Genomic DNA, 13,659 nt, shown 5'->3' with positions numbered 1-13,659 from the left:
TCCTCATCCTTCTTCACCGTTTCCAGCAGGCGGGGGGCGCACTCCTCATCATTCAGGCAGGTGTAGATGAGACGGGACGTCTCCACCATGGTGGGGAGAATCACTGCCACTCAGCAGGGCAAAACTCAGGTCTCTGGTGACAGGCAGACAAATACATGAAGAATTGAATGAATGGAATTGAATTGAATTGAATTGATTGAATTGCATTGAATGAATGGAATGGAATGGATGGGATGGGATGGGATGGAATGGAGTGGAATGGAATGGAATGGAATGGATGGATGGAATGGAATGGAATGGAATGGAATGGGATGGGATGGAATGGATGGGATGGATGGGATGGGATGGAATGGAGTGGAATGGAATGGAATGGAATGGAATGGGATGGAATGGAATGGAATGGGGAATGGAATGGGATGGGATGGGATGGGATGGGATGGATGGATGGAATGGAATGGAATGGGAATGGATGGAAAGGATGGGATGGAATGGAATGGAGAATAGAATGGAAGGAATGAAAGGAATGGAATGGATGGACTGACGGAATGGCATGGAAGGAAGGAATGGATGGAATAAAATGGATGGAAGGGAATGAATAGACCAGTTCGTAATTCCACTTTGCGCATGAGCAGAAAAAGGTCATTTGTACCAACATACGTTTTGGTTTGTTATTTCACTGAGATAAGCATCTGAGATGTGATGATTATTCATGTGATCATTATCTAAATGGCGCCTGCCAGTACATCCACCTGATAGCAGCCCTGGTATTTGACAATATGAAAAGAAAAGGTTGATATCGCATCCAATACAAAACAATGAAATGGATGCCTTTAAAATGTCAACTGACGGACTATTCTGGTCACGTGGTCTATACGCAAGTTCATTCTTTGTTTGAACACGAATTCCATAAATTGTTACGTCGGGCATGCTTATGCATTATGCCGCTTTGAAAACGAGTGAAGTGCCTAACCAATTGAGAAAAATGAAAGGTCATTGTACCAATGTGTACATGATCTAATTACGAACTGGCATATTGGAATTTGGTTGGCTGATTCCTCCTTCCTCCCTTCATTCATATTCATTCCTTCATTCGTTTGCACATTCATTTGTGCATTCGTTCCTTTATTCATCTCTTTATCTATTCTTGCTCATTATTTCATTCATTCTTCAATCTATTCCTATTTCATGGGCATGAACCCTATAACTGAGTCACAAGTGGTTTTGGGAACATTTTATGCATATCAGTAACACTGGGGATCCAAAACTCAGTGCATCTAGACATAGGTATCAAAGGAGCAACAGATTTTCCACTTCTTATTGACACATGCAGTTGCATCATGGTTGTGCCTTCTAGTTGTAGATTGCCTATAGAGTCCTTCGACTGTATCATGGCAGTATATTGTTAGCATCATGATGTGACTCAGCTTTCATGGATCTATTGTAAAATGTGACGCATAGTGATCATATTTGACCCACTAGCACAAGTACTTCAAACATTCAGCGTCACTTCCACATTTTGGGGTTTGTTCATTGTAACTCTGCATGATAGATACAGGGGAACTGAGAAATCTTTACTGGGATGAAGACACAATTGTGCATACACTTTGTGACTAAAGCCTGCATGGGCATAGATCAGTTGATACTACTATGTCTGCATGAACAAGTTCCTCTCTCAATTTGGTTCTTGCAGTTTACTTTAAGCATTGCAGGGAATTTTGAATACACAAAAATGATGCCACACCTACATCAACTTTGGCAAATGTCAGCTAAAACAAACAACATCTCAAGATAAATAAATTGATTCTGGGTGATTGAGGATGACTCTGAGCATCCAACACAAGGTATAAAAGCCACAGCACTATGATCCGATATCATAATATGTTTGACACATTATTTTCAAGATTGACACACACACATACACACATATCACGAACTCAAAACAAAAATTACACAATGCCTATTCAGTGGGTACGTTTACACTTACATGAGTTGTTGTTTCTTGCTGAAGTCTTGGTCTGATAGCTGGGCTACAGGCCATATTACCGAGCACACCCATACATATCTCCTACAGGTGATAGACAAAAGACATTGAATAATTTCAATTATAGAGCTTATGTCATCTCTAACACAAAGAAGCCATGTCTCAGTTTATAGCTCTAAACTGTGACTTTATGAATTTTTTGCTCTTCAATGCAAAGACAAAATCAATTACTACAGAACCAGAAACATTCTCAGCATGAAACTTTAGGCCAACAGCCTTTTTTTGCAGTATGAAACATTCACAAATTGCTGATAATAAGTTATGAATAAAGTACTGGCATTCAATGCATTGTGTAGACAAACACTTTCGCATGCATTTTACTTTTGCAAATCTTGGCTCCTCGCAAATTCAGGAACGTTTCATGCATGTGAACATTTCTGGTTTCACAATATGTTGCAAAGCACTTTGAGCGTGATGTGACAGAAAGGCAATGGATAGGTGCGAACTATCTCAATCATAAAATTGAGGAAAAAAAAAATGATAATGTGTACATAGGACTAAAACAAAAAAAAATAAGTAAATATTCTCTTTTCCTGAAAGGCACTCGCACAATTGTCAATATCATTGATTTTCAGCTTTCATAGAAACAGCTGGCCCTTACAATAAAGTGAGGAATACGAGTATGATACAGCTAAACATGACTTAATGAACAAGAGACTCGCGGGTCTAGCGCTCACCTGAGTATCGCAAGTTCACCTTTCACGCAGTCACTAATCTAAATTATTCACAGCTCTACTAAATTTGACCCAGGCATTCTCAAGTAGAAGATGAAAATGTACAATAATGGCCCAAATTTTTTAAGATTCCTTAATTTGGGGGGATTGGGGCCCCTGGGCCCTCTGGGTGTGGCATGGTGCCCATTTTGATAAATTGAGATCCTGACCCCCTAGGGATGCTACCTGCAAAGTTTGACGAAAATCAATTATGAGGTTTTCAGGAAGAAGATGAAAATGTACAATTCAGGCCCCCATTTGGACCTTTCCACCCCCCCCCCCCCCATCCCTCCGCCCCCAAGAGGGGCACCCCTGGATCTGCTATGAACAAACTTGAAACTACAGTCATTAATGTACTCACTCATACCCCTTTCAGGTAATCGTGGTTCAATTATCCGCATCCAAATAATGCGGATGAAGTAATCAAAATCGCGTTCATATATCCCATGAAGTGCGCACTACTTTACGAGCGCCCGTTCATATAACGGTGCGAAAGACGGGAGTATTTGTCATGGTTACTGCGCACGCCTCTATAATGACGTAATGTTTCCTGTGATATATACTCACGTGTATGCACAGCTCTGGCTCAAGCTCAGAAATCAGCGGTTGTGCGGGAAATCGAGTGACCTTTGACCGAACTGTGGAATGTTAGTGCGCATAAGTCGTAAAACGCGTTCATGTATTCTCGATCAACTCCTCATGCTGCAATAATGCGGATAATAGCAGCATCAAAATAATGCGCACTTTTTTACTCCTCTCCGTTCATGTAATCAAAATTTTACGACTTAGTGCTCCTATTATCCGCATCCACGATTACCTGAAAGGGGTATCATAGTATTATCTTAGCTCTATAACTTCTGATTCTAGAGAAGATTTTTAAAGATTCCTTCATTTTGGGGGGTTTGGGGCCCCCCTGAGGGTCCCCTGGGTGGGGCATGGTGCCCATTTAAACAAATTGAGATCCTAACCCCCTAGGGATGCTACCTGCCAAGTTTGGTGAAAATGGGGTCAAGGGGTTCTCAAGAAGAAGATGAAAATGTACAATTTAGGCCCCATTAGGACCGCTCCCCACCCCCCTCCCCTGGGTCCCAAGGGGTAACCCTGATTCTGCCATGAACAAACTTGAAACTACAGTCATCAATGTACTAACTCATAGTATTAACTTAGCTCTATCACTTCTGGTTCTAGAGAAGAAGATTTTTTACAGATTCCTTAATTTTTGGGGGTTTGGGCCACCCTGGGGGGCCCCCATGATGGGGCATGGTGCCCATTTTAACAAATTGAGTTCCTAACCCCCTAGGGATGCTACCTGCCAAGTTTGATGAAAATCGGTCTTGGGGTTTTCAAGAAGAAGATGAAAATGTAAAAGGTTTACGCACGACGCACGACGGACGACACACGACGGACGACGCACGACGGACGCCGGACGAAGGGCGATCGCAATAGCTCACTTGAGCCTTTGGCTCAGGTGAGCTAAAAATCAATCATTGTGGAGAACCGCCCTGTCATGATTTCAAGACGGTGGTGACAGGTGAACATGTCTCTAGCGAAGGACAGACTCACCGTGATTCTCGGTGCGTTCGTCTTGGAGATGACGCTCAAGAAGATGTCTGGTGACTTCCACTCATGCAGAAACTTTGACACCTCCTGCAGGGAAGACCACATGCACCAACAATCAACAAGTCATGGTAAAATTTGGAGTTTGGCACGTGCTGTGAACAATACACTGACAGAAGGATCATTTGTTATCCATTTTCCATGTATGAAATGAAGTTATGATCAGTTGTCACTGGCTAATTAAACCTAGGCATTGATTTTTTGTTTTAATCTTATTCAAAGACCACAGTATCATATCTTGAAGAAGGATCCCTTTCCCAAAATGGGTGTCTTCTACTACAACTTCTTCTACTACTACTACTACTACTACTACTACTACTACTACTACTACTACTACTACTACTACTACTACTACTACTACTACTACTACTACTACTACTACTACTACTACTACTATAACTACTACTACTACTACTACTACTACTACTCCTACTACTTACTACTATAACTTCCACTTCTACAACTACTTCTTCTTTTTGTAATCTTTTCTTTCCCTTATTCATTCTTCACAAAATTGCATTTTTTAAACTATTTAAAGTTTTGTGCACAAAAGAGGGCCATCAGGCAGAATGCATACATGTATTGTAGTCTTTTATCCAGGGTGAATAAAATTGATCCCAGGATGTGGTTGTCTATAGGAAAGAAATAGGAGTCAGAGCTGAATAAGGTGGATACAAGAAAGGGTGAATGGATAATAGGAATGATGTGACTAAGTGGATGACATGAGATAGAAGAAAGCAAACAGAATGCTGCATAAAGGAGACATTGCAGTAGGTAATGACATACTGTATACTGTAAAAGTGGATATTTTTGCTAGAGTCATTTTTCGCACTCGGCCGGGTAAGATGGATTTCGCGTGTTTTTAATTCCGTGGAATCAGGACATTAACTACTGGAACATATGGCATGCAAAAATATTTGTGTGCTTTTATTTTTGCACTAGCGTCTGGTTGGGCGAAATGTGCGAAAATTTCCACACCTTTTACAGTAGCTGGCAAGTGAAAGTGTAGGATCATGTGAAGAGGTGAGGAGGAAATGTGAGGTGACATTCAATGGGTCTCCATAGGAGGTGCTGCAAAAGTTAACAGCCGAGGCCAGGGTCACAAGGACATGATACAGGCATGGGTGTGGGGGGGGGGGGGGGGGGGCAGGAAGGATTAAGATGTAATGATTGAATTATGCATGTGTGTTTCACAACATAATGTTATGCATCAGAAGAAGAAAATAGATAGGTAATGAAGTTTCACAGTATCAATTCAACGCTCATACTGGATATAAGTTGGGGGACAAAAGAATGTGCTTATACATAGGCCAGCAGACAAGAGTGAGTTGCATAAAGTTCACTGACCACATTAGCTGACATGTCCCACAGACGACAGAGGTCATTCTCCAGTTCTTCATCGATATCGATCCCATGAACCTGTGCCGCGTCTCCCTGGTCATCCTTCTTCTCCTGCTCATCCTCCACTTGCTATAGAGACATTTAGACAGAGTTCAAAGGTCATGGATTTCCTCAGCAGGTATTTTCAGAATGAATGATCACATGCAAGACACAAGTACATGTATATGAATAAACTCAAAATACTTCAATTTCCACATTTCACCTTCAAGTCATTTATAAAAGTCACTGTATTCATATTATCTTGAATACTGTCCGAACTATGGATCTGCGTATGTTTGCAAAACCACCAACCTTTAAGAGTTTCATGAGAATTGAGAAGACCCAGTGCTTGCTAAACACTGTGTTGCTGATGGTGTCAGCCTCCAAGAGAGATTTATCCACTCCAGATAAGACGTCGTCAGGCGGAGGGGAGGGGTTGCGTATCGGCCCATCCTTGTCGGGGGTCAAAGGTCGCTCTACTTGCGGAGAGTTCTCTGCCTCAGAATGACCTGTGGGGTCATCAGCGGGGTCCATGGAAACTGACCTCAGTGAAGTTCCGTCCACACGATCTTAGAGAGTAAAGATATTTTTGTACACTTTCAAAACAAAAGTTTTACTATCTTGTAAGGCAGACACAATTCATTTAATGTCTATCACAGAAGTCATGTGAATTAAAGTCTAAATGATATATGGTTAAAACTATAAGAATAGATGTAGACAGTTTACCAATTTCACTTTGTCTATCATTTGAACAATTTTTCATTTCATTAAAATGTACTGTAAATGTAAATTATCAACTGCATCAATCAACGATTTTGAAAAAAAGAGAGAAAAAAAGTCTACTTGACCCCCAAACTCTATGCCCTTTTAATATTCTGACAAAGACTTTCATGTCTCTTAAAGCAGGAGGATATCTAACTACACACAGTCCTGTTGCTGTACACAAGTGTCACAGGGCATCTGGTTGGGCTACAGCTACAGGATATCCTAGTATCCTACCCTTACAAACATTTCATGTGCCATACATATGCAGCTCAGCATCTACACCACCACTAGTCGGGCTAGTCTTTAGCTTTCTAATTCTAGAACATTTACACCCTAGGTGTGATGTATGACCACATCAGCTGCTGTACATGTGCACAGAAATTTTACGGAACTTTTTTATGGTTGAACTTGACACTGACCAGCTGCCCTGGACAGGTTTCACTGTCGCTGTCGGTACAAAACCTTTTACAGCTACTATGCAGTTTTAGCCTTTGGCTTTCGTGGCCTTCAGCAGTAAATTTAAAAGTTAGAAAGATTCTCAGTAGCATGCAGCACAGCCATCAGAAGGAAACGTGCATTGAAGTGAACTGTACAACACAGCAGACACCTTGCTCCAAGTAGTTGACAGTTATAGTTAACGCAGGTCGCAGTAAAACGTGAAAAGCAATTACTAAATTTTATTGAATAAGCCAGCAAGAGCTGGCTATCTTAAAATTAAATGGGCCTCATCCTGATTAACGTTACAAATACCAGCCCAGCCTTCCCCTTCCTTTACAGAATTCTTATCTTACCCTCTTTGACATGAAATAATTCCAACCCCTAAATAATGTTGTTGTTAGCGGTCAGAGAGGGAAGACGTGTCTCGGCGGAGCTCTGCTCTTTTAATTTTCTTCGTTGATATTTAATGCTATTTTTCGCTGTTTTTATCTGCAATAAAGTTTCCAATGTGTTTATCAGCGTTTACTTGCCCCAGGGAACCAGTTTTTGTGATTTTTAACGGAATACATTTGAGGATGGAATCGGATTGATTTTTCTTGGAATCCCACACTGGATTGCCTCACATAGCGCCGTAGCTGCAATACACACTGTATATAGCGTGGCGCGGGAAACTTTCAACACGCAACCTATGCAGCTGCCCATGTAGCCCCCGCCATATTGCCGCTGCAAGATCTCAGCAATTTTATCAACTTTCGTGTGTGAACATCATTCATCATCATTCATAATTCATCATTTCCTGCTGAGTGCTGGATTATCCGCTTTTAATGTGTATTTAATGTGTATTGTTAACTTGGGATACCACGCATGCCACCGATTTTGTAATTGAGCTGTTTTTATGACCTGCAATAAAATCTACTGCCGACCTGTTTTTAGGCTACAAATGTCTGCAAATGTCCACGTAATGGATATGATTTGCTGAAATGTTGAGGATGGAACCTGTATTCATAATTTTTTGGAGCTGATGTGTATTTACACCGGATGTTTCCCCGTAGTGTGCCTTGGCATCGTGCATCGTGCAAGTTTTGATTGCCCCCGTCAATATTCAACGTTCAAGGCACCAATACAGCCGGCGTTATTACGACTTTTCTGCATTGCACTGTGTATTTTGCTACGATTTGATGTGTGATAAGATTGTGATTTGGAACCATGTGGATCAAAGGCTTTTGAGAACGAAGCTTGAGTATCCTTATGAATTATTTAGAAGTTTGAGTTTGTGTAACTTATAACTATTATCAGCAGTTCATGGTATGCTCTATCACATCTGCATTTGTACATTATTAACGCGATCAACTTTTGACGATCAGCATCACTTTTGGTCAGATTTGGTTGTTCCTGTTGGTCAACTTATAATTATATCGGTCTGTTGAAGTTTGTATGCATTATGGGCCCACATAGGAATACATGCTACTTCTTCATCCTGCCATGGCTGACATTAACTGCTCTCATTGTAACTTGTCATCCTTCAACGAGAAGCTATTGTCCAAATTCACTAGGTGGGACCACTTACTGCTTTGATGTGCATCCTTACATCCCCAGGCACATAGCTAGTAGTGACGGCAATGCCCACAAAGCACCCTCCTTCAAAATCTCAGTTTCATGCCCTGCAAAAACTCTCTACTACAAAGCATAGATATGTACTGACTTTTTCAAAGCTAATGATATTATGTCAGACCTTCATCTCGTTGAGCACGGTTGCCCAGTCTGGTGACATTCACCCCAACCCCGGCCCTCGCACTAAGTACCCCTGTGGGGTTTGCTCCAAGGCATGCAAGTGGAACCAAAATTGCATTGTGTGTGATGACTGTGAAACATGGCTCCACAAGCAATGTATTGGTATGAGCAGCACAATTTTTAACCAATTGAGTAATTCCTCTTCCACCTGGATATGTGACAACTGCGGTCTTCCCCAATTCGGCTCATCTCTATTCGAGTCGTCATTCTCCACTTCAAACTCGTTTGAAGTCCTGGCTGACTTCAAAGGAGCTGATGATGGGCCATGTTCCCCTCTGATGGCATCATCGCCCATCTCTTCACATAGGAGAAGGAATTCCTCATCCCCCCGTCATCCCCCAGGACCTCAACATCGCAGAAAGGGGCAAAATCACACAGTGAAAGATGTCCATGGGATACGCCTACTCATATTAAACTTACAGGGCATTATGAGTAAGACTCAGTCTTTTGCTGATGAACTCAAGAAGCATAATCCCCACATTGTTTTAGCTACCGAAACCTGGTTATCGCCCAGCATAGCTGATAGCGAATTTCTCCCTCCATCTAGTAGCTATACAGTATACAGAAAAGACCGCCAAACCAAGGGTGGCGGGGTTTTTATAGCTGTCCGCAACGACTTGGTAGCATCATACGCCCCTGAACTGGACACGGATACAGAACTCTTGTGGGTCAAACTACAAATTGTAAACATCAAACCAGTTTACATAGGAGTCTTTTATAGACAACCCAAGTTAGGAGCAGATCCATTAAAGAAACTTCATGATTCGCTTAGCAAAATTGATTTAACAAAAAATCCTTCCATTTGGCTCGGGGGAGACTTCAACGTACCCGACATTGATTGGGATATCCCCTCACGCAAACCGCCTGGTGTATGTAACTATGCAGAAGCTGTATCTTCTACCCTACTGGATTTATTAGGGGATTTCTCACTGACCCAGCTTGCGAAGGAAGTTAATCATGCTCATCAGTCTAAAGTTCATTGTGTTAAAAACATTTTGCAACTACTTTTAGTCTCAAACTCGGATGCTTTCTCTCCAGTGAAGACCCTTCCAGGAATTTCTGATCACTTTATCCTTAGCTCAGATATCAATTTAAAACCTGTCATACAGAGATCCTCTCGCCGCAAAGTTTTCAAATTCGCCAAGGCTGACATTGACGGATTGAAAGCAAAGTTAGGAGCATTCACCACCACTTTTCTTACTAAGGCTGACACCAACTCCTTAGATGATAACTGGAGATGGTTCCGCACAACGGTGACTGACGCCATGGAACAGCACATCCCATCTTCTATGAAGAGCTCCAGGTTTAACTTACCCAGGGGTGGTATTCTGAGGTCGTAATTAAGTCTGTAATTAACTTCGTGATTAAGTTGTGAAGTTAATAGGCCCTTAATCATGGGCAAAATCGGTATTCTGAGGACGTAATTAAGGTATGATTAAGTCCCCTGTAATTATCTTAGGTCCCTCCCATCTAATTGTTATTCCATCCAATCAGACGCGTTGTTAGAAGCCAAAATGATGATTACACGCGCAAATATGCCCTCAATGCGCGCTCCTGCACGCCCCCTGTAATACAACCCAAGAGCCCCGTGCGCACACTCCGGTATTTGATTACAACCCCTCACTTACGCACGCGAAGATCTCAACCTCTTTGCTCACATAAAATGACAAAATTCCTCGAAGATCGGCTGTATTTCTTTTTTTCTCTGAATTCTACGGATACCATGATTACAAGATTCAACCGCTCCTCGGTTACCGAAGACGGTAAGCATCGTTGTGGCAGAGAAAACACGATGTAATGCGTGATATCGGAGTAGTTAATGACACTCTTTGGTATCATTAAGTTTTCCATTAACTTTCATACTTAATTACACCCTCAGAATACCGATTCGTAATTAACTCTGTGATTAAGTCCTCTCAGAGGTGCACGCGCATTGATACGCGCAAACGCGTAGGTCCTTCCCGCCAAAACACTTGTTGCTATGGTAGTTAATAAATCCCCTACTTAATCATGCTCTCAGAATACCAATTCGGTAATTAAGTGCTAATCAGACACTTAATTAGCTCTCAGAATACGGCCCCTGGTTTTCAAGATCTCTCAGGAGGCTCTCGAGAAGGAAACAAAGGGCTTTCTACGCAGCCAAATCCACCAACAACACAAGATGCTGGCAGCGATATCGTTCAATCAGGAAACAACTCCAGAAACAACTCAGAAAGGCAGAGCAAGACTACCTCTCTACTACAGTCTTTGACTCCCTGAAAGATGATCCCAAACGGTTCTGGAATTTCATTAAAAGCAGGCGTCGGGATGCATGTGGGATTGCTGCTCTGTGGAATGGGAATCAACTAGTTAGCTCAGCTGTTGACAAGGCTGAGGCACTTAGTAACCAGTACAAATCAATCTTCACTAGGGAACCCACACTCTCCTCCATGAACCCTCCCAAGGTACCAGGTAAAGAACTCCCTGATGCATCTCCACTAGTCTTCAACACCAGTGGAGTCATGAAAATACTCATGAAGTTATTACCACACAAATCACCAGGCCCTGATGGCATACACCCTTTCATCCTTCAGAAATGTGCATCGGAAGTCGCTCCTGTCCTGACTAAGATATTCAACCAGAGTCTCACTCAGGGCAGAATCCCATCAGATTGGGCAAGAGCCAACGTCACCGCAATCTTCAAAAAAGGATCCCGCACAGACCCTGCAAACTACAGACCGGTCTCACTAACATCGATTTGCTGCAAGGTGATGGAGCATGTTATATATAGCCATGTCATTAATCACCTAGATTCGCATCATGCCCTCCATCACGCACAGCATGGATTCAGAGCCAAGCGGTCCTGCGAAACTCAATTACTTACCACAGTCCATAAGATCTGGGAAGCCAATGAGCACACTAAGCAAGTAGATGCAATTGTCCTCGACCTCGCTAAAGCATTTGACATGGTTCCCCATGAACGGCTTTTGCACAAACTGTGCCACTATGGGATTAAGGGACCATTACATAGCTGGATCTCTGCATTCCTTAAAAATAGAACACAGTCAGTGGTAGTACAAGGTTCATATTCCAAGCCTACAGAAGTGATCTCTGGGGTACCTCAGGGCACTGTGCTGGGCCCTCTACTTTTTCTTATGTATATCAACGACCTGCCAGATGGTTTGAAATCCAATGTCAGTCTTTTTGCAGATGACTGTGTGGTTTATCGGCCTGTCAAAACCCCATCAGATTGTAACTTGCTCCAGAAGGATCTCAAACTTTTGGAGAGATGGTCCTCCCGCTGGCTAATGTCCTTCAAACCAGACAAATGTAGTGTGATTAGGTTCTCCAGATGCAAGACCAAAATTGAGCGCACATACAGGCTCTGCGGTCAAGATCTCCAATCAGTCCACCAGCATAAGTACCTTGGAGTTACTCTGTCATGTGACATGAAGTGGAATACTCATGTGGACCACGCAGTATATAAAGCTAATGGTATGATTGGTTTTCTACGTCGCAACCTGGGATCAGCCCCTCCAAAAGTGAAAATCCAAGCTTTTAAAAGTCTCGTCCGTCCCCATATTGAATACTGCAGTTCAGTATGGGATCCACATACCAAGAGCAATATTCAGAAAGTTGAAGCTGTACAAAGGCGAGCGGCACGGTTTATCCTTAACGTTTATAAACGTGAAAGCTCTGTCACAGCCATGCTTGCATCCCTTCAACTCCCACCCCTCCAACAAAGAAGATTCATCAACAGGCAGGTCATGATGCACAAGATGATCCACAACAATGTAGATCTCTCTATTACCAGCTGATTACGGATTACTTGGAATTTAAGAAACGAGACCCCTCCGTGTCTACAAGAAGATCTCACCCGCTCTCCCTTGAAGTTCCTTTTAGCAAGACAAACTGCTTCAAACAATCTTTCTTCCCAAAATCTGCCAAAGATTGGAACTCCCTTCCCCACTCATTAATTTCCATCAAAGATTCAATGATATTTTAACAAAAGCTAAAGAGCGCACAGCTCGATTAGATACCGTTCCCTCACAGACCGCTATCAACGTTGAGTGATGTTCCGGATGGAGCTTTTCAACCGTGATACCGTGAAACCGTGAAAACCGTGAAATCACTTCAAATTAGCATGCCTGAATGATCGTGGTTGAGTGGAAAGCTTAGTAGTTATACATCGTGAACCTGAACACGTGCGTGCGTCTGGGGATCAAGCAGGAGCTCGCGTTAACCCCACGCCGCAAACATCGGCCTAGGATCATAGGACGCCTCCTCAACAAGGCGAACATACAGCTGTGTACCTCCACACAGCACGGGCCTCACCTCGCTGCTGGTGAAGTAAAAAATACATTTTGGATACACTTGTCCACTATGGCAAACGATCATGTACACACATAGCCTACATCCGATTTCATATCAACATGGAACTGTATGATGCTATGACAGTCAAGCAGTTTTGTCACTGTTTTAAACTTACAATATGATCAGTCAGATCAGCAGGTGCCAAACTAACTGCGACCAGCAGCCCCAACGTACAACGTACAGGCGGCGGGTCTCCGGGGCCCGGGGCTAGTGCCAAACGTGCTTCGTTTTCGTACAATCGTGGATTGGGAAAATAAAAATCAGCTGTCGATAGAGGGCGTACACCTCAATAACACTCAGTAATAACTTTTTTTTTTTGGGGGGGGGGGGGGGGGTGGGGGTGGGTGTCTTTCTCACGCCCACACGCCAAACAAGTTTTTTCGCATGCCTCACAAGAGAACCTCAAAACAAGGACATACACACACACACACTCTCACAAAAAAAAAAAAAAACACATACACACACATAAACAATCGATCATGGATTTCCAACCACAGAAAAACTCATATATTGAGATTATTATTATTTTTTTGTTTAGATAGGCCTATAGGCCTATTCAGC

At 42.5% G+C, this 13,659-nt stretch overlaps 1 protein-coding gene across 1 annotated transcript in view; it reads right to left on the bottom strand.

Annotated features, from left to right (window-relative positions):
* The window catches only part of LOC140236111 (protein saal1-like), a 20,114-nt gene extending 6,869 nt beyond the window's left edge, over positions 1–13,245 (bottom strand). The window contains 6 exon segments of the mRNA XM_072316083.1: positions 1,985–2,013; positions 2,015–2,065; positions 4,318–4,401; positions 5,719–5,841; positions 6,064–6,320; positions 13,214–13,245. Coding sequence (XP_072172184.1) covers positions 1,985–2,013; positions 2,015–2,065; positions 4,318–4,401; positions 5,719–5,841; positions 6,064–6,285 — 509 coding nt within the window. The 5' untranslated portion in view covers positions 6,286–6,320; positions 13,214–13,245.
* Positions 13,246–13,659: the final 414 nt, after the last annotated feature.

The sequence above is a fragment of the Diadema setosum genome, chromosome 12 (genome assembly GCF_964275005.1).
Source record: "Diadema setosum chromosome 12, eeDiaSeto1, whole genome shotgun sequence".
Classification (NCBI taxonomy): domain Eukaryota; kingdom Metazoa; phylum Echinodermata; class Echinoidea; order Diadematoida; family Diadematidae; genus Diadema; species Diadema setosum.
The sequence above is the reverse complement of the archived record's forward strand: the minus strand, read 5'-3'. Positions and strand labels throughout refer to the sequence as shown.